Source organism: Anas platyrhynchos, chromosome 1 (assembly GCF_047663525.1).
Source record: "Anas platyrhynchos isolate ZD024472 breed Pekin duck chromosome 1, IASCAAS_PekinDuck_T2T, whole genome shotgun sequence".
NCBI lineage: Eukaryota > Metazoa > Chordata > Aves > Anseriformes > Anatidae > Anas > Anas platyrhynchos.
In genome coordinates, this window is record NC_092587.1 from 164,883,575 (window position 1) to 164,904,673 (window position 21,099).

Consider the following 21,099-nt stretch of genomic DNA (forward strand, 5'->3'; position numbering starts at 1 on the left):
CAGCAAAACCATTGTTGTGGTTGTATAGCATGGCAGAGCCTCGTGGCACCTTACAGACCAGATTAAAACGAGGATCCTTGAGAGGATCCCATTTAATGAAGGCCACAGGATTCCCATGTGGGCACAGAGGCACTTCTGCGGAGGATCAGGCCCTCAGCTAATATAAAAACCACAGGAAGGAACTCAGCACCCAGTGGAGAGGACAACGTTGCTTTCACGTGATCACTAGAAAAGCCAGTTTGCCAACTGGATTTTCCCTTCACGTGGAATGATAATTTGAGAGCTGGATTTGAGAGTTGCCTCAGCACCTCAGGGGACTCTGCGCCAACTGCTTCAAACAAACCACGCAGAGACTGTGATGATGCTACCTCTTCTTGCAGGTTTTGAGATCGGACGGGCTGTTCAACCGCTGTTTTAATACCATGAGCCGTGGAGGTAGCACTCGCCAGTGAAGCAAGCTTCTCCACCTTCAGTTCTGTAATGTATTCCAGCGCATAGGTCTGCTCTTCGTGTTTCTGTTTGTGTTAGGCTAAGTGCTGCTGAAGTAGATGGGCCTAATTATGGCCTTTCATTCAAGATTAACAAGGAGCCATTAAGCTGGTTTATGCAAGCAGGTAGCTGAGCAACAGAAACATCTAAAAGGAGCGTGAGGAAACGTCAGAGGCTGAAACCATGCAATCAGCGGGCCTTCGTTGTGGAAAGGCATGAGAAACACAGAAACTGGAGCTGTCTTCATCTACAGAAGTCCAGGAACAGCCACTAAACCTGCCACCGGTCCGATCCCAAATGGGATGTGAGTTATTTGGGCTGAGCCAAACGGCGAGGCTTGGCGCACCGAGCACCCTGGAACACTGCTGTTATTTACTTCACCCTGGAAAATAAGCAGGAAAATAAGCTCTGGTAACTCTCTCTTAGCTGTGACAGCACATGAGTGATGGCCAAACTCATTGCCAACTTCCCCTACTTGCAGAAACACTCCGAAGAAACACTGCGCTTTTTCTAATTGCTGGATCAAAAAAGGGCAATGCGGCAGTAATGCTGCTGGGAATTATCGTTCCAGGCCTCCAAAACATTGCTCTTGTATTTGCGGTTATGCAGTTAGGTTAGACGCAGGCAGATTTCCTTGGTAATTAACCAGGGCTTCACTGACTTTACTAATGCCTATCCTTGGTATTTTCTATAAGGAGGGGATTAGTCAATGCGTGGAACTGGTTTTATGTGAAATGGAAGAGGCTAATTAAGAGAGAAAAATCAATTAAAGAAAAATCAAAGCTAGATCATAAGGAAAGAACTGAGACATACAGGAATGAGAGCCACAGTTTACAGGACAATAATTGAATTTTGAGTAAATTGATAGTTCATTTAATTGGATATATGAATTTGGAATAATAAACAAAATTTAAAAAAACTTGCATTGGTTGTAAGACCTACTTCATTAAAAAAAGTTCAGTGTACCCATTTTCTTTAAGCTTGGCAGAAAGGATCGAAACACATTTGCAACCCCAGATCTGAACCCACACCAACTTGAATTTCTAAATTGAATTGTACTTACATCTTCTGAGCAAAAATAACAGAAAAGGAGACAGCTGTGGAGGGCACTTCTTTGGGAGCCTCCTGTTTTTCCAGAACATGGAAGGAACTTTGTGGGGAGAAATGACTTTTGAGCAACGCTGTAGATGGGTGTGAACAGCTTTTACCTGATTTGAAAGTGGGAGAGAATTTGCATACTTTTGTATGCACCCAATGAGTATTTTTCCTTTCCTATCACATGCCTGTGGATGGACTACTGCAACTGTTCTCAGCCTACTGCACACTTGCTTTAAAGTTCTGGTGGCAGAAAAGCACCCTGAAGTTAATACTTATCACTTCACATTTATTATTTTAATCATGGCAGGATGCAGAAGTGCTAGGTACTTTCCAAAGAGACAATCCCTGCTATGAAAGAATATGCATTCTTATTCTTAATTAGCTTAATATTGCTATGATTTCCAGTTTGTAATGCAAAAACACAGAACTGTCATTGTCAAGAGCTACAGAGGGCACACACACGCACATTAGGCACTTTGTTTTATTTTGCAAAAAAAAAAAAAAAAGTCTTTTATATATAAACCATTTCATTCTCTCTCAAAACATTCTACAACTATACAGCTGTTTGCTCCATCATTTGCATAGGAAATACCACAATACAAAAATAAGGTAGGGGGAGGCAAAAGAAGCAAAACAGCAACCAATTTATGCATGTGTTTCCACGTATAAACATTTGAAGCCTTACAAAATTATTTACATCATTTGTCAACTATTTACATTAAGAGCAACATTTCTAACTATAACAAACAAAACTATAATTTATCAAGTATATGTAAAATTGTCTTAAAAAAAAAAAAAAGAGTCTATCATATACCACAAATAAATAAAGACAAACAACAGTTTTAACAAAGCTAGGTTTTCCTGCAAGACCCTTTTTTGGTATTTTGATTGTTTATTTTACCCTTTGGTTGACAGCTTAATATTACAGCTTGTGAACTCCAGACACTTTTACTAGGTTTGTTTCATTTTCTCCTGTTGCCTGGCCAAATCCTACATGGTCTAACCTCATCTTTGGCTCGTCACTTACTATTTCAAGGCTGAACACTGTGGATCAAAGTCATTGTTAGCATAAAAGGGCACCACCTCACTGACTTCAGTGGAGTTTCAGCTACTTTTGTCAGCAGTAAATTCTCCCGTGTGTCCATCTCAACAGTGGATTAACTAAACTGCACTGTAATTTTAAATAAAATTACTGTATCCTTTGCCTTCTAATAAATTATATGCAATATCCACATGAAACTAGATCATACTCGTGCTGAACCAGCTTAACATGTCTGTATATGAAAATTGCATCCTAAATCCTTCTTTTTAAAGTGATACTAAGTTTAGCTTATAGTAAGAGGTTTAACATTCTGTATGTATATCATAACTATCCCCACTATGTAAGCTTCCAACATTTACTTTACAGTTCATTCTAAATGTTCCCCCCTTTTAAGCAATTTGAAAACGAAATCCTGCTTTGAATATTCAGTGCACACCATTTGAGTTAACAGGTACAAAACATCTGAACATTTTGCTCATTTCTCTTAAGAAAAATGAAGCTAAGTTGGTATTGTTTTGAGAGGTATTTAAGTAACTTTTTTTGTAAATGTGCCGTGTTATCAAATGTAAAACAACTGTTTTTTTTCAGGTAATTCTTAGAAAAATTTTGTATTAAACCTAAAAAGCTGATTTGCATATTTACAAAATCTTTGTCATAGCAAACATGCAACATACAGAACAAAATGTTTTGTTCTATGGCTGTTTATGAATTTTTCTATGTATTTTTTCTCCACAGAATGATTTAACATTAAAAAAAAAACAACAAACACAAGTACTAAATATGTCCAGTAAAAACCTGACAGATTACAATTCATGGCTTTTCCACTGCGTCCATTCATGTGTAGCCTCTCATTAATTCATTTACTAAACACTGTCACAATGACAGTGCTTTGGTCGAAACACCACAAGAGAAAAAAAAAAGTGTAATGCTGCCATGTGTCAAGACATAATACTTGTAAAGAGATGAAACCTGCTGACTAAAGCCATATACATCATGAGAGCAAACAAATGACTTGAACACTCCGGTATTGTGATACAGTGTCTTCCCTTTTTCTGCATAAATATACAAAATATACATTTCCAGTTGCCTTTGAGATTTCTTTTAAATGGATAATCCATACTCAAAAATTAAACTCATTTTAGTTGTACGTCGAGAGTCAATAGGAAATTGCATAGATACAGAACTGCCTCAGCAACAAGTCCAGCTTTCAGTTCTGATGCCTCTTCATGTGGAGAGCCAGGTGATCGGAGCGAGAGAAGCTGCGGTTGCACACAGCGCACTGGAAGGGCTTTGCCCCCGTGTGCTTCCTGTAGTGGCGCGTTAGTTCGTCCGAGCGTGCGAATCTCCAGTCGCAGCCCTCCCACGTGCACTTGTACGGTTTTTCACCTGGAAAGACAGAAGGCAGAGCACTGTCAGCTGTCGCTCCGTTTCCCGGAGAAAATCGGCGTGAGATCGCACCGACACTGCTGCTCAGTTTAAAATGAAAAACAACAACGAAGTGGGAACTGATCCTTCCCAATTATTCACAGGCATGTTCAGCAGGCCCCAAATTAACAACCCCTTGTCTGTTTCAGCAAATTTTGCACTTGAACCTCTGATTAATGCTTCATTAAAATGGCACCACTTCAGAAACTTTCAAACATAAGCTTACTACTTATTGAAGTTAGAGACAGCTACGGCACAGAGAACACAGGTTTTAAAAAATCACTGCATGAGAAATATGCTTCCTCACATCCACCTCATTATGAGAGGGAGTAGAGAGAAAGTCTTGTAACAGTCAGGCCTAGTTTGTGATTGAACACTCGTACCTTTTAAAAATTTGTAAATTAAGTTAAACTGAGCTTTTTGAAAAGCTGAAACCAGTCTGAAACTAGAAGAAAGATTTCTATAAAGATTCCTTACAGTGTATAGATCTGCTTAAGATCTTCTGATGTGCAAACAAAGGTGCACAGTGTGTTACAAATACAACTGGGATAATATTTTCTAAAACGTCAGAGGCAATAAAATCTTGTGGTATTCTGGTTTGGGCTAGCTATATATAGAAGAAAGCATCTAAAAGACCAAAGTCCTTGTTTTCAGAATTAAATCTCTACAATCAGGTACTTAAATAGGTGTATTTTAGAGGTAGCAAGTGCTTGCTTGTTTCTATCGGTCTGTGCTGACGTAGACGGAGCATGGCATCTTGCTACGTTACAGAAAATCTGAATACAACTTTGAAGTATCCTACTAGACCTAAATACACTGGTCCAACCACCCAAAACACTTGCATTCATCCATTTTAAAACTATAAACAGAGTACTTGAAGCACGTCTATAATTTATGGACTTGTTTGTTGAAATGGGAGAAACCTGAATCCATGAAGTCAAGATGACTTCTACGTGAAAAGAGAACTTTACATGCGGACATACACCTGCTCAGGAGCTGGTATGGACATGATGTCACCGTACAACTAAGCTTCATATAAAGAGCCTAAGATTACCTATTTATAGGCTATTGGTTGATGCTGGTTGACAAAAAACACCTTTCATTTTGCAGTCAATTGCTATCCCTATCCTTTATATTTATTTGATCCATTTAGCAAAGAGAGAAAGAAAACTGAGTTTATGCAAGCACTCGGCAGTAGCTTCACCTGAAGCAGAATCAGACCAAGGCTGGGCTTTCAAAAAAATGCTTTCCAATACGGCTTACAGACCTTCTTTCTCCCTCTCCATTTGGTCTCAGACCTTTACCCTCATAGTTGCAATCCTATAGCATTGTGGAGTGACTCATCCTGTTCCCTGTTTTACCATCACGTTAGCACGTGGAAAAAAAAGACAAGCCAGTATCTTGCATTTCAACTGCTTGTTTTGCAGAAAACACCATTTGAGAAACTTTAGAACAGCACTCCAGAGTCTCTTAATTTTCATTTAAATGAAATCATGGAACTGGTTTTGTCTGTGAGTTTGTACTGCTTCTTCTGATCACCTAAGTAGTAACTTTCCATCTACTAATAGCAGTAAAGTCATCTGTTTGCTCACCATGGGGAAGTACCTTCATACTTGCAGAATGATCACAACTAGAACGAGACCTCTAAAAGAAAAACGAACCAACTAAACAAAATGCCTCCTCTTTGCACAAAAGGCAACCAGGATTTATTGAAATCACAAAGGAACGATATCAAGCCTTAAGAAAACAACGAACCTGGGGCCTGGAATCACCTCCCAGAGTTCAAAATTATTTGACAGATGGTAAATCAAGACCACAATTTCTTACAAATTTCTGTCATGGTTGAATTTATCCTGCCTGATACCAACCAAAGACTGGAGTGACCTACAACATAGGATATTTGTGTTTGTTCCATGCAATGTTAGACTGCAGGTTAAAATACACATCTCATTCAAACACAGTGCATAAAGCTTTTCTAATGTCAGAGTAGCCAGCCGAGATAATGCATTTGGTCTTCGTGGCAAAGTGACAGAAAATATCTCTATTCGGTGCTCAGGATCTTTTGCAATATATACATCATCCTTCATTTATTTAAACTGGGTCTTGTAAGGTTTGCACTGCTGATCCACAGGAATAACGCTAGAGTGATCTCCTGTGAATATTTTTTTTGTGTGTTAAAATACACAGGAGTTGCACAAAAGTGTTAATTTTGCATTTGAAACACCTTAACCCAAAAACAGTGGGTTTCCTTTTCTCCTTTCTTTCCCCTCTTCCTCCATATCGGCTTTAAGCTCTTCTAATCAGATATTTCTATCTGGTTTAGAATTATTCTTTTTTAACCTAAATCCAGAGTAGTCTCATTAAGATGACTCTGTAAGAGCTTCTGGACAATCTTTAATAAAAACTTTCACTTAAAACTGCTGTAATTGTCAGTTGTAACTGCCCAGGCTCGTGATCCCCAACAAAACTGCCCAGAGAGAGCAGATCAATAGATGGGTCTCTGTATACTCCCAAGGTGTTTACCAATTTTCAGAATTGGCTATGAGAGAAATGGTTCAAGAGGACAGGAAGATAGCAGTTAGCATGTAAGAGACCAGGACTGCCTGGAATGAAATGGATGAAACGGAGACCAGGAGACTAAACCCATGGTTTTTGAGGTTGGTGTTGAGGAGGTGTATGAAGCATGTAGAAACTCACTGAGTGCTGCGCTGTGTTGTATTGAACAAGCAGTCTCAGAATTGTCCCGTACAGGTAGCACCTGACTCTAAGACCAAACAAAACCTCTGACCTCCCATTCTGACTCATTTGTGACAATACAAGTGGTGCGAAGACTCCTGGCATACAAACCACCAGAAGCCAGGACTGCAGTGAATGGCGTGGCTTGCTGGACACGACAGGCTCCCAGTCGACGATGAATTCAATGGCAAGACCCCCACCAAACTCCAGGGGACCCGGGTTCCCCGAGATATATCTAGAAACTTGCACAGCTTACCCCACCGCAGCAGTCACCTCACCTTGTAACGCTGCCACGGCCACGAAGAGCTCCTGAAGCTCAGGGGAAAAGCCAGGCGATGGGGCAGCGGCACGTGCAGAAAAGCCCTGCTGCCTTCTGCAGACCTGAGCTGAACTGAACAGCGTTCAGGGGATGCACAGAGGGGAACAAGCTGGTGCCTTACACAGATTGTTTTAACAGTGTTACTTTTATGTACTGGAAATTAAAGCCAGAATGCTGCTTTTAACCCCTGCTTTGGCTACCAGTAAGAACTGGAAAATGTATTTTTAGCGCCAATATAGAGGCCCGGATTATTTTGAATAAATCCTAGGGGTAAAATACTGAATATCTATGTTTGTAATGCTAGTTTCCGTTGGAAAGTTCTATTTAAGAACTGAATCAATTTCAAATGTTTTCCTTTTGGGCAAGGAGGAAGGGGGGCAAGAAGAAGAAGGTGGAGATTATTTTCACTCCTTTAAAGAAAGCAAAAGGACAACTAGCTGGTAGCATTTGCTCTCTCCCGGTCTATACACATGCTTTTTGTCGTTTAGCAGAAATAAGAATTTGGTTTAAGTTCTTGTGGCAAGGGGAAAAAAAAAAAGCCTCATGTTACATTTTCTGAAGTGATCCTACTGCTTTGCTACACTGACTTTAAAGCACTGAGCACTCCGGGCTGGAGGATTTATTTTAAAAAAACAACAACAAACAAACAACACAGGTATACACAACAAGGGACACTGAACCCTTTATCCAGTATTTTCATTGGCTACATAGTAATGTAAGATTTGTTTACTTTAATGATTGTGTGAAATACAGTAGCTGCAAAGTCTCAGAAATATTTGGTTTTCCTCCAGCAATTTAGGACTTCTATAGGGTGTTAAACCAAGAATGCCATTGGTCATCAAATATGAACGCCGTATAGCTCAGTTACTGGAACACGATCACTGTATCAAACAGATATTTCACTGTAAAAGCAAGAAAACAGCTAACTCCTCCACTTCAGGGGAGCTTCCACGGGATTTGTTAGAATGTCAACACTGTTCAACTAAAACACCACGGAGGAAGCTGGTACCGATTTCTAGCCAAATAGCACACTCCAGCCCTTTCTTCCCAAGCCAGAAATATTATACACAGCACTTCTGGGAAACAGAACTGCTTTCCTTTAAATTATACTTCAACAGGATAGGGATTTCATAAGTTTAATTGGATTTTTGCATAACCTCCTTCCAGTATCACTGATTTAAAATATTTTGTTAGGCTTATACATCCCAAAATGTATTTTAAGTTCTTGAACTGTTAATAGGCATCCATTCTACAGTTTTAAAAATAAATTTGTAGAGCATGAGAAACAGGCTTGTACTCGAGCATAGAAATTTTTAAGTACTAATGTTTAGTTTGGAAGCTCTTTTACAGAAAGCACCTAACAAGAGATAAGGGAGTTTAGCCTGAAAGAAGACTATTTTTCTTGTGATGTGTTTGTCTGCCAAATACATATATATATATACATACATATATATACATACATATATATATATATACATATATATACATACACACACACATACACACACACATATACAATGCCTTAGGATTGCAAGATGTCAAAAAGATGTCTGGATATCTACATATAACACGCTGACCATACTGGCCACTTTGACACACAAACTTCCCCAAGGTAGATCCCAAGGTTTGGGATTCATGCTGATACCTCAAAAGCATTATCTGGGCCGGTGAGTCACAGCGCTGGCTCTTCTCCTTTTAATTTATCTTCATGCGACACGGTAGTTTAAAAATACACCAAGTGCTTTCCTAACATTAATTCTATCTACTGGCAGTGACGGTAGTTCCCATACTCATGCGGGTAAGGTACAGTGCCACCCACGGGGTGGATGATGGTCATTCAGAAAACACCCTTTACCACGTTGACCTTGTTCTAGAAAATGTTTCTATTTAAGATGCTGTTTGGAAAAGAGTCACTGAAACCCCCCATTAGCAATGAATTTCTCCATTAACAAAAAAGTAAGCTTCCTCACCTCACCCAAGAAAAGACTTGTGTGACTTTATTTTTGTAATTCACTACTAGAATTTCTTTCCTTAAATATAAAGCTGCAAACATTACAGGCCAGATTTTTCAAACCTAAAGTTAGTCAGCTGCATTGGTATGCAGAAACACAAATACAGGTATTACACCCACCGAAACCTGCAGTGTCTCTTATTTTCTGTCAGAGCTATGAGCTTCTTTGAGGAAGAAAAAGCAGCACAGCTTTCAAACTGCAAAAACACAATGTCTGATTACAGGCTCCTAAGAGTATAAAATGATTCCTCCTCCCAGTTTTCCGTCTTTTTTATGTTACTCGTGTTTATCATGTGCAAGCTACCTAATGCTCCGTGCTTTAAAGAGCGTTTGAGACCCACCAAAGTGTTTGCAACTACGGGCGAAGTAAACAGGCCTCTGTCAAATGGAAATGCAAGGGAGTGCCAGCAGCCTCCACACGTCTGACCGAGCAGGCACGGTGACTCCAGTGACTTAAAAAGGGACAATTTCACCCAAGGTCCTACATTTCAAGGCTGCTGCTGGACATGACAGGGAACAGAAGACACAGCCGACGTGAGTAAGCTGGCTAGAAGATGAAATGCCCATTCTTGTTCTGTAGGAAAGTGTTTTCACCTGGTGGTGGAGCAGGGGGTGGGGAAGGGACCCCTTTGAAGTTCTGTGAGGAGGCACGCATCGCCTCCATGAGTCACTGACAAAGACAACACGTTTCGGCTCTCTCCGTGCCATATCGCTGTCTGGCATCTGCCTCCTCAGGAGCGAGAAGACGGACGTGTCTGACAATAGCAGAAAGCCAGCCCCAGAAAGCCCAGACAACACGTAATCCTGGCCCAAGCAGCGGCTGGCCTAGCTTTGGGGCAAGACTCAGACCCATCGGTACCACAAAACACCATGCCCCACTCAAATTAACTTTCACAGTGCCAGGCGCTAGCCTTGAAACACGTGCGACTAGGTGTGATAAGAAGGTGGGAGGAAAAGCAGAAGTTTCTGCACTGTAGTGATTGTACCAGTAGGTATGTATGTCCTGTCCAGTTTTAAAACAGGCTAATGAGAGAGATTTATCTGGCCCCCAAGTTTTCTGTCACATTTGCTTTCACATCTTAGAATTAGTTGTCTTAGTTCACTGACATACTACAATCAAACTTTTAGAAGAACTAGGAACAAATGCAGTGTTTTCCCTTCATTTTAGCTTGCCTGAAATAGCTCTCCTCTCGGTTACAGCATCCCAGTTTTAAACTCCTGTCTCTTCCCAGCTGACTGGAATCAAACGCAGTTGCTTCTGTACCCTTCTGCTCTCATTCAAAATAAGTTTTTACCTCTGGAACCTCACCTAAAGTTGGACCTTCCTTCTGTCATTGACTAGGCGTTGCAGTTGTTAAAAGCAGATTTTTAGCTTGCATTTTTGCTTTCATTCAAGGCTGTTTTTTCCCAGAGAAAGAACAGAAAGCTGAAATTTCAAAACAAATAAAAAAAAAACCTCAGCTGCTTAAAAGCTCTTTCGTGCATCGAAATTCTCTGTGTTGTCCAAGACAGAGAGGGATTAGAAGGCTGACAGCGCACAAAGAGGTTGAAGGAAATCCAGCTTATTTTGCGAGTGATGAAATAAATGTAGTCCTTGAAACATCCAGTCCCCCGGTGATATGAATGCATAACATATGCTGCACATTTAGAAATGTGATAAAAGCCTGTGCCTAGTATAGTAAGGGCTAATGGGTGACCATTAAGTGCTATTTCACAATAAAACAGGATTTTAAGGAATCCCGTAACAGAGTTCCATTTGGTAAGCCCCATCACTGATAAATCAAGTAGCGTTTGATCTTTCCAACAAAAGCATGAACAGGAGAAAAGGTAACTGTTTGGTAAGCAAATAGGACAGTCAAAAAACCTTATGCATCATTCCACTTCTGACTACAGCTATGTAAGGGCAGTATCTTTCTCAGAGCTCCCACCAACGCCCGAAGCGCTCTTGTTTTGCTAAGTGTTGTCTTACGCAGTTCAAGGATTACTGGGGAATCTTGACTGGCCTGCGAAACGGTTTATTTTCTTTCTGGCATAACATTCTGTCTTAACAGAGGTGGTCTCTCCACAAGGAGATATGCAAACAAAGAGGAAAGGAATTTTTTCTAAGTAGGTTTATAAGAAATCCATGCCATCTGGGGTGCATGGCCGTGTCTACAAGTTCTGTGCTGAAGAACACATTTCCTCATCCACGCCTGTGGTGCAAGAACAGCTCTTTAGCTCTCATACCAATAACACTGGCTCTTGTGTAGTCAGATAAGAGGTGCTCTTAAAATGGAATTCATTAAACATGTACTGTAGACTTCCAGATTTCCATCTACTGTATGCACACACAAAAAAAGCTGAAAGCAATACATTAAAGCTATTTTAATTCAAAGCGAAGCGCTGTACACTTGCCAAAATCAAAGGTTTTAATATGTCCTTAATCAGAGTTGTTAGAGATCACCGAATATAAATAATGCAGCCTGACAGGACAGGAATGCTGCTACCAAGATACTCAGACTAAACTAGGACATTACTTACATGTTTCTAATCTTTCACCGATGGGAGGTGCAGGTCATCTAACAAACAACAAACACCGCCACTCACAACACGTTCTGTGGAACCAGGAATCAATTGTCCAAGTCAAGCTCAGAAATTAATTACAATAAGGAATGTCTAATCAAATAATGGAAAGTTTTAATCACTGGCAATTGCTGTGAATCTTGGACTATATTAGCGTATGTAGGGCGGTCTCAAAATGAACTATATTTAAATCCGGTCTCTTAGGTCAACAGTTTCCTTATCAGGAATCAAATATCCTGGAACTGAAGTTTAATCCTCTCAGGGAGCAATTGACAGAAACAACAGTGTTTTTTTGTTGTTTTTGCTTTAAGCTTTCATGCTCAGAGAGACTTTCTAGGCTTTTAATCAAAAGGAAAATGTCAGGCTTTTCTTTTAAGTATCTCAAGTCTAGCAGGAGTATCCCTCACCTGACACCTTGGAATTTCATCCCTGCATCCTAAAAATGGAGTGCCAGACGCTGACGTGAATGCCCGGTAATATTTAATTAAAACTTAGCCTTATATTGCTAAGACTTCACCCAGAAAAGAGCAACACATTCAAACATGTCTCGTTTAGGTTATGACTACAGATAAAGAACTGAATCAATTAATCCAAAGGTCTGCAATCATCCACAAAGTGTTTGAAAAATGCATTATTTTCCCTTAAACTGTGGTTTGCAGAGGAAAATAATGTACTTCCATTTCTCACACAGGCAACTAATGGATTTAGCAGAATTCATAAATAAAAGATACCAACATATTCTCCAGCAGTGTCTAGCAACACTGCACTTTAATGCACTTTGTCAACAATTTTATTTAACTCTCCTCCATTTTTCCTTATTCTCTCTACCAATGACGGCATTTACTGACATCTCCTTAAAGTATAATCTGCACAACTGACTCATTCAACAGTTTAAAGAAACAGAATCTGCATGGAAATATTACTTAATGGCTATTTTCATGATCCAAAAGATTTTTCCAAGATAAAGTGTTGCTACAGACACAGAAAACTGCTACCATGAGCGAGGCAGAGCCTTGTGGAGCTTCAGTTCTCCACTCGTACAACACGAATGAAATCCTTCCTTTAATTCTCAGGACGATTCAAGTCAATACGTGGTTTTGTGAGGTGCTTTATTTCCGGTAGGAGTCCAATACTGCTCATCTTTCCTTCTAAAGAACAGGCATCCTGAATGCCTGGCAATGCTGTATGGTGCCACCATTAACACGCATACATGTACAGCTATGGCAAATTCAGAGCACAAAGTCCTGAGGACTAACGAGGTCTATTGCACACAACTGGTTCTAATTCTGGTGTACCATCACAGGCTAATTCTGGATCGATTGAGGCATAGATCTAAATTAAAATGAAACGTTTAACACCTTGAGGAACTGCACAGGATAGCAGCTGTCCCGTGCCTATGTAACATTTGAAATAACCAGGGACAGTGGAAGTATTTTGAGTGCATCTCATTTAGAGAAATGCCATTTCTCTGGAGTTATCTCGGCTTCCACTTCCCATCACCAAATACAAACTAGATCTATAGATAGAGATGAAATAGTTCTGCAGTTAATGTTAGAAACTATTAATGGCAAACCCACCATGTGATCAGAGAACATGCCTGTACAAAGACTCTGTATACGGAAAACCAATATGCAGCTGGAAAACGTCCTCGATGCGTGCGCCTTGATGTGTTCAAAACAGTGACAGATTTTCCTCTAAAAAACATACACAATTCTCAAGAATGCAGCTGTTCACGGAAATAATAAAAAAGCACCCTAGAGCCAGCAGCTCTGCTGCAGTATCACAGGTAGGGTACAGGTAGGGCATTCCAGGTGCCTGCATATCAAAGGCTCAACTTCAAGAGTCCCAAATTTTTACACATAAAGAAATGCAACAGGCAAAGTTATACGACCGCTGTTTATAAAGGACAGTTTGATATATATATGTGTCTACTCAGACATCACAGAAGAGATCTCTAATGAGGTTTATCTGCAACCGGCAACGAACTGCTTTGCGCTGACATTTGGCACGTTTTTCTAGTTGGACACAGAGCTGTTCTGCGTGTGCCTTAAGGTAGTTTTCATGCTGGACAGCCTACAATAAATGCCTAACACCCCCCCCACATTATACACACCAGTTGCACAATACGAGTTATGAAACTAAACTTGTTCCATGACTAACAGGTAGAATCATTTTAGAAGAAAATCCCTGCTTCAAGATGTCAAAAAAAAAAATCCAATCTGTTTTGACAGATGCTCCAACAGGTAGTTCAGCACGCTGAATATCACTCTGCCCATTTCAGGAAGAACTAATACCGAGTTAAGATAGCACGCTGAAGTATTTAAGCTATTCAAACATACTGGACATCTGCTCCAGAACTGCACAGAGATGGACGCACAATGTTGTGTTATCTTTGCAGCAGCTGAATATTTGCTTATGTTCCATGTTTTGGGTTACCAGTTTATCAACAGCCGAAGTTTACTTTGCAATTTACATATGCTAAAGCATTGTCTAAAGGAAGGAAAAAAAAAAAAAGTATGCCTGCATCAGCAACTGGAACATTAACCTTGCTTAGCTGTTTACATGAATATTGGATTCCAAATCAACAACGAAAGCGTGAATACAGAGTCCAGCATAATTTAATTAGATAAGAACTATACCAGTTTATACCATCTGACTCACTGCAAGGTAAACACCTAAGAAAAAAAAGTACAGGATTTTCCTCTTGCGTGCTTCCTCCGGTTTTATTTAAACATAGAAGTCTGACATGTTCATATTTGGATTCTAAGAAAGACTATAGCCTGCATTCCACCTATCAAAAATAACATTTTCCTTAAGTTTGTTCTCAAAGAACATCTATTAGACTCAGTGAAAGCCATTCAGCAGAGAAAGACTGCTAAATAAATACTGTGAAAAGGCTGAGATTTTCCAATACAAAAGGAAAACCATAAGGTCTGTCTTGACTTTTAATGGCAGACAAACTTTGCTGCAGGCTCTTTTATTTTAAGATGACAGATTGCTGAGAAGGGCGGGGACTGGTTGGGATGAGAGAGAGACTGCAGCCAATTTTAAAAGGTATTGTTAAGAAACTAAGAATAAGGAGAAAACAACTTCAGTGGTCCATGATTACTAAAGAACGGGTTTAGCCAGATAAACAGGTCTGCTATCCCTGAAGGGATTTGAAAGAATATCACACACAACTTTATTAAAATGGATTACGTGACAATTACTTCAGACTTTGAAGGTAAAAGCTTCACAAGTCTTTAAAAAAATAATAAATTAAAATCAAAGCTCAATAAACACCATATGAAGTCATAGTTCTGGGGGATGGGGTGCACAGAAAATGGACTGTATGCACACACAAACACACCCTCAAATCCAGTCCTCCGTATGAAGTCCCTCTCCTCTGAGGTCAGCAGGGAGATTCCCCTGCAATCCTCAGGGAGCTGGGCCCCCAGCGTAACTCAGTTGCCCTGAGATTGTGTCCACTCTCGTTAGCTAGCGTTCAGTTAATTGATTTATGTGGTTTCGGGTGCATCAGAGATCCTGCTCGTTAATCGACACATTTCAGCCGTAAGTTATGAGGGAGATTAGAATCTGTACTGGAAATCTTCAAGTATTAAATGAATATTCAAGAGAGTTAAACTAATCCAAACTCTGAAATAATGCAGGTAACAGGATATGGACTCGCATTCTTGCATGTTAACACTTTAGACAGTTTATCCCTTCATTCACCTCCCCAGAAGACCCTTTGTATTCCAGGCTTGCCTAAATTCACTAGATTTTTATCTAAAACAACATTCTTGTTTCCATGAATACATCAGCTTCTCTGACCTTTGCACATTAATCCACATTTCTAAGGTCAAACATCTATAGGTGAAAAAAAAAAAAAAGTGAAGGTAACAATAAACATTAGTGACCCTAAGCAATGTACATTAATGATGTACACATACTTCTATGCACACCAGCACTAACTTTTAAAACCTAGTCATTACCGAAAGTACAAAAAATACAGATTTATTTTAAAAAGGGAAAGGGTACATTTCAAACAAAGCCTAAGTAATGCTCATTTTTAGAGTAGAACCTTGTTTTTATCTTCTGCCTAGTTATTGTAGAAAGCAAGTGACATATTTAAAACTGAGACTCAATTGCTGGCTGAAATGCGTAAGTGCACGGACACACACTTACAGATTTTTTATTAAAGAGCAGTAATATAGCACTCTGTGACATTATTCAGGTTTATAGCCTCACAAAACGTCTTTATTACGCTAGTTGGTAATGAGTGAATTTATATGCATCAAAAATGTGTGTTCTTGTTTAGTCTAATACTACAGTTCAGCAATAATCCCTGTACAGTTGCTTTTAACTTTTTACTGTGATTGCACCACAGATAACTCTTTCATTTATCAAAACAAATTTTCCATAGTAACATTTAGCCTGGAGATACTCGATTTCTCTACAATAAGCTAACGATACATTCAGAGCAGCTGCTGAATACACAGCCTTGTTTCCAGAGATACTGAAATATTTTGTTAGATCATAGCTCGTGTTCTGTTCTGTTGACTTTTGGGTTAAACTTAGGTGAAATCCCAGTACTTGAACAGCACAACCACAGTGTTGACAGCCTGCTTCACTAAGCGAATTGCTTGAACTGTGACTCCTGTTTTGCTCTGGATTGATGTTTACACATAAGAGTTTGCATTCGCACTCCATTTTAGAAACAGGAGTAGTAGCCCTCTCATTTTATTTCCACAGAGGAAAACAAAAAAAGCAATTGTCTTTTTACTGTAAAGATCTAAGATCCCAGCAGAGAACTATCCTAATAGCTTCAAACATGCCGTTGGGGAGCTAGGTATTTCTCCCCCTACCTCCCTTTCTCGTCATGCCTTCTGTCTACATGGGTCCACTCTCAGGGGCAGACCCTGTGAAGTTTTGCCTTCAAATAACTGTTCTTTGAAGGCACGGCTTGTGTGTGTGTGGATAAGCAAAGCTTTGTCCTGAGCTTGGCTTGGTGCAGGCCCACGAACTGGGACTGTCTGTAGCTGCAGGCAGAACTTGATCAAGGTACAAACACAAATGTTACACACAAACAGTTTTCATTTTCGTTTCCTCCATTTTAATGTCTTTCACCAGCAAAAAAATGAAACGAAGTCTCTGTTCTTTTTACTGGAGAACAATTTGTCTTAAAAAAAAATAAAAATAAAAAAGCACACTTAATGCTAAGGACTACTTAAATGGAGATACCTGGGGAATTTTCATGACATTTCTGAAAAAAATTAAGTAATTCCAACAGGCCAAAGATAAAGCTCAGAATAGAAAATTCTTTATTTAGATAATTTTTTAAAATTAGAGCACTTACTATGCTGAATTCATTATTCCCAGGAAGTGAGTCCTATTTTTTGAAAAGCAGTACTTCCATCTGCTTTATTCTTAACTGATTTGAGTTTCATATTGTAAAAGGTTCAACAAAACTGCGTTAAGAATAAAAAGAATTCTTACTGGCCAAACCTGGAACTTTTCTTAACTGCCAGCCTGATCTCATACCACTCTACAGAAAACAGGGAGAAGATGGCAGATCAAACGCTTCTGCCTTTACAAAAGATGCATAACCCATTAATGAGCAAGACCCAGCGAGAGAGCGAGTACATACCCGTGTGAGTTCTCAGGTGCGCTTTTAAGTGAGAAGACTTTGTATAAACTTTCGTGCAGCCTAAAACAAAATAAAATAAAATGGAAGAGAAATGTTTCAGTAGGGAGAATAGGAACACTTCACATTACATTTAAACTTCCTCATGCAGTGCTGAGGTACTATCTGGAAACATTTAAGTTTATTACCTTCTGGCACCATAATCATTTAGAAGTATAATTTAATATAGAAAGCTCCTAAGAGACATTGCTTTACATAGGAAAAAAAAAATGTTTCTGGTAGACTTAATACCTTCTAATGTAGTGTAGAACAATCTACGTATAGTAACACCTGCTACATAAATTAACAACTCAGAGACAGACTTTTTTTTCTTATATTTCCTAAAGAATTTGCTCAAGCCAGTCTGTGTTGTTGTTACCCAGGACTCTACATCACTTTTCCATTATGCAGTTATCATGCTGCACACCGATTGGGCTATACACCACTGTGAGTAGTATTTGTAAAGGGAAAGAGAACCAAAAGCCGCGATTTCTAGGTGCGCGCAGAGCGGTGTCAGTGTCCCATACCTGGCACCATGTATTACTTGAAGGAAAGGTTTGTAGAGTTAAGATTCCTCTTCCAGTGCAATTTAATAGAAGGATAGGCTCGAAGGGAATTTATCTGTAGACAATTTTCAAAGGTAGCTTTAATGGATTTATCTAGGCAGCTGAATTCCCTATTTGTACCAGGGGAGATACAGCCATAGCCTTGGCTGCCAGGAACTGAAGTGAGTCTTTCAGCGTCAGATTCAAGCTCAGCTTCTGCTCCATCACAGGAGCTGGAAAGGCAAAAGCAGGAGCTGGACAGCCACACTGACTTTAATTAGAGAAGGTTTTTTTTTTTTTTTTTTTTTTTTTTTTTTACTATGTTTTAAATGGAACACAACTTTTATAACACAGGAAAATGCGCTCAGGAGTTTAAGAGGGTAACAAATGACACAAATAAAATGACGTGCATTATTTAAAGAATGTAAATACACACCATGCAAAATAAGATGCTGAAGAAAAAAAAAATCTATTTTAACGAGAAATTATTTATTTCTCTAAGCAAACTACAGTTGAAAAAAAAGGCTGTGATTAATCACTCTTCCTTATCACAAGAGCTCAGTTTTCTGGAACACATTGCTTACCAGGATAGTCACAGTAGTGAATGCGTCTTTTCTCCAAATCTGGGTTACTTCTTCTGTTGTATCTGACTGGCTGGATGTTCTGGGGAGTTATTGGCAGAGTTGCTGGTAAATTCGGGTTGTGAATTGCCAGCTTGGAAGCTATAGTTGCGGCATATGAGGGAGGAGGGGTTAAATTCTGTAGCATCTCTGCTTGTCTGTCTGGACTCCCAGGCTCTGAGCTTGGGGGCGAAGGGGGGAAGTAAGTGGCCTGCTGCTGAAGAAACTGGTTTGGCATGGTGTAGGTGCAGGGGGGAATACCCTGGAACTGTTTCATTGCAGTCTGTGGAACCGCCGAGGAGAGGGTGTTAAGGCCTGCCATGGCTGAGGGCATGGAAACATTGCTAAGGGAGTCCATGACGGCTGCCTGAGGAGTCGTGGTGGGCATATCTAGATCCGGCGAGCTCAAGAGCTGATACAACTGGCCTTGCTGGGGCGTGACGGAGAGATGAACGTCTGGAGTTGGAAGCTCCTGCTTGATGAAAATGTTGTTCACGTCGGGAGTTTGGTGAGAGCTGAAGATGCTGGTAAACTCGGGAAGGGCCTGAGTAGGGGCAGGGGCTGGGGCAGTAGTTTCACTCTGGTGGCTGAAGATGGTGACGGGTTCGGTCTTGATGTGGGTTACGCAGGGTCGCTGGGATTTGTACAGGCCAGTTCTCAGGTGACTAATGTCGGGGAGGAAGACGTTCATGTTGATGCTGTAAGGCAAGCCTTCACTGTCAGTGAAGAACTGGTCTACGACTGAGGCACTGTCTCGTCTGTACTTTTTATGTTCGGGGATGACCGGGACGGGCGGGAGCTGAGGTGCCAGGTATTTCTCCATTTCACATCTCGTCTGCAAAAAGAAAATGTAGGATAACCCCCATGACTTGTTACCCACTGAGAAACAAGACGGCACGCACGTCGCGTGAGGCTTCAGAAATAAATAAAATAAAAAAAAAACAGTGCTCTTTAGCCAACCCCGAGTTAAATACAGGGGAAGTTTTAAATAAAAAGCTGCCTTTTATAACCGGGAGGCTAATCAACATCATCAAGAACGGGAAGGTAGAGTGCCGGCACGCAGAGCAAGCACCGAGACTGATCCGATGCCTGGGCGCACGACAAACTTTTCATCTTTTATGTCTACAAGACAGCACTACAGGGAGGACTGACAGGCTCCGTGCCTAATCTACAGATCTGGCGCTCGGGAATTCGCTGTTTAACAAGGCTGCTGCCGATCTGCTTCGCCTGCGCCGCTTTGAAAGGCGAACTTTAAGCAGCCACATCCTCGGCCGGCTCTCCCAGCGCTTCAGACGATGTTTGGCCACATCTGATTCCTGCGCTTCCAGCATTTCTCGGGCTCGGAAGAAGGGCGTGTGGTGAGAGACGCGGGGCGCGAAGATATAAATAACACCGAATAAAAGGAGGGCGGGCTGGCTACGCTAGCGCACCCCTCGTGCGAAGCGTCCCGGGGACTACGCTCAAAAGTTAAAAATGAAATAAAATAAATCTGCACGGTGTGTAATCGGTTAACAGCGTGCTCAACACGTCCCTATTCATGCCTCGGTGCCGTGCCGGGAGAGCTCTTTAATTACTGGGGATCGTTCCCTTGGTGTAGTGGTGCGAGGGAATCCGTGGGTGGCGAGCGCCTGATGCATGCCTGGTACAGTCATCGGCAAAACATTTATCGTGCACTCTCCAGTGGGCAAATGCTACATTCCCCCTCGCCCTGTCAAGAAGACGGCGCTCATTCCAGATCCGTTTAGCACCCGAAAAGAGAAAGCAGCTGCCAGGCAGCAACCCCTGCCCCAGAGCGGCTTTCGAGCCCTCCCTTCAAAGGCAGACCACCAGAAAACACAACAAACACACCGGCCCGGCGCTTTGATCCGGGGCTGCCCTAACACGCCAGGCAGCTTTTTGAGCTTTTTTAAAAGTTTTTGGGTTGTTTTCCCTCCTCCTTCCACCCCCCCCCCCTCCTGTTTACAAGCCGGGGGCAGCTCGCTTTGAAGCCGAGCCCCCAACCCGCGGCTCCCCCAGCAACCGGGATCCCGTCGGGATTTTGGGACGGGCACGGAGCCCCCCGCTGCGCGTCCCCCACCCCAACGCGACCCCACCCCGGGCAGCAGCGGCGACTCCCAACACACACCCGGCTCCCCCCGACCCTCTCCTTCCTCCTCCTCCTCAGCCCCCTTCCCCTACCTGCACCATCTCCTCCGCCGGCAGGGTCGCGCCGCCGCCCCCGCCGCCCCCCGGGTGCTGCTGCTGCTGCTGAGGGGGCGGCTGCGGCGGCTGCTGCTGCTTCATGTCCTCCCCGGGGAAGATGGGCGCCTCCCTGGCCCCCAGCACGGGCTTGAGCTGCGCGAACACCGGCTCCTCGGGCTGCTGCACGGCGCCCAGGCGGGCGCTCATGCTCAGCACCCGGGTGGCCATGAGGCGAGGCGGCGGCGGCACGGACCCAGCGGCGCTGGGCGCTGGGCTCTGGGCGGCTCCGGCTCCTGCTCGGCTCTCGCTGCCCGGCAGCCCCAGCCCGGCGTGGCCCTCAGTGCCTCCGCCCGTACCTGGCCGCGGGTGTCTATCGGGCGGCACACGCCCGCCCCTATTCCCCCCC

At 41.8% G+C, this 21,099-nt stretch overlaps 1 protein-coding gene across 1 annotated transcript; it reads right to left on the bottom strand.

Annotated features, from left to right (window-relative positions):
• Positions 1–2,050: 2,050 nt before the first annotated feature.
• Positions 2,051–21,097, bottom strand: KLF5 (KLF transcription factor 5). The gene is made up of 4 exons (XM_027472988.3): positions 20,691–21,097; positions 18,477–19,347; positions 17,312–17,371; positions 2,051–4,015 (listed from the first exon to the last, which is right to left on the bottom strand). The coding sequence occupies exons 1-4, from the start codon at positions 20,919–20,921 to the stop codon at positions 3,837–3,839; spliced, it is 1,341 nt and encodes a 446-aa protein (XP_027328789.2). The 5' UTR covers positions 20,922–21,097; the 3' UTR covers positions 2,051–3,836.
• Between the last annotated feature and the right edge of the window lie 2 nt (positions 21,098–21,099).

Coding starts and splice junctions, on each gene's coding strand:
- KLF5 (XM_027472988.3), bottom strand. CDS start 20,921: ATGGCCACCCGGGTGCTGAGCATGAGCGCCCGCCTGGGCGCCGTGCAG. Junction 19,348..20,690: donor CGGCGGAGGAGATGGTGCAG/GTAGGGGAAGGG, acceptor TTCTTTTTGCAG/ACGAGATGTGAAATGGAGAA. Junction 17,372..18,476: donor TCACTACTGTGACTATCCTG/GTAAGCAATGTG, acceptor ATTTTGTTTTAG/GCTGCACGAAAGTTTATACA.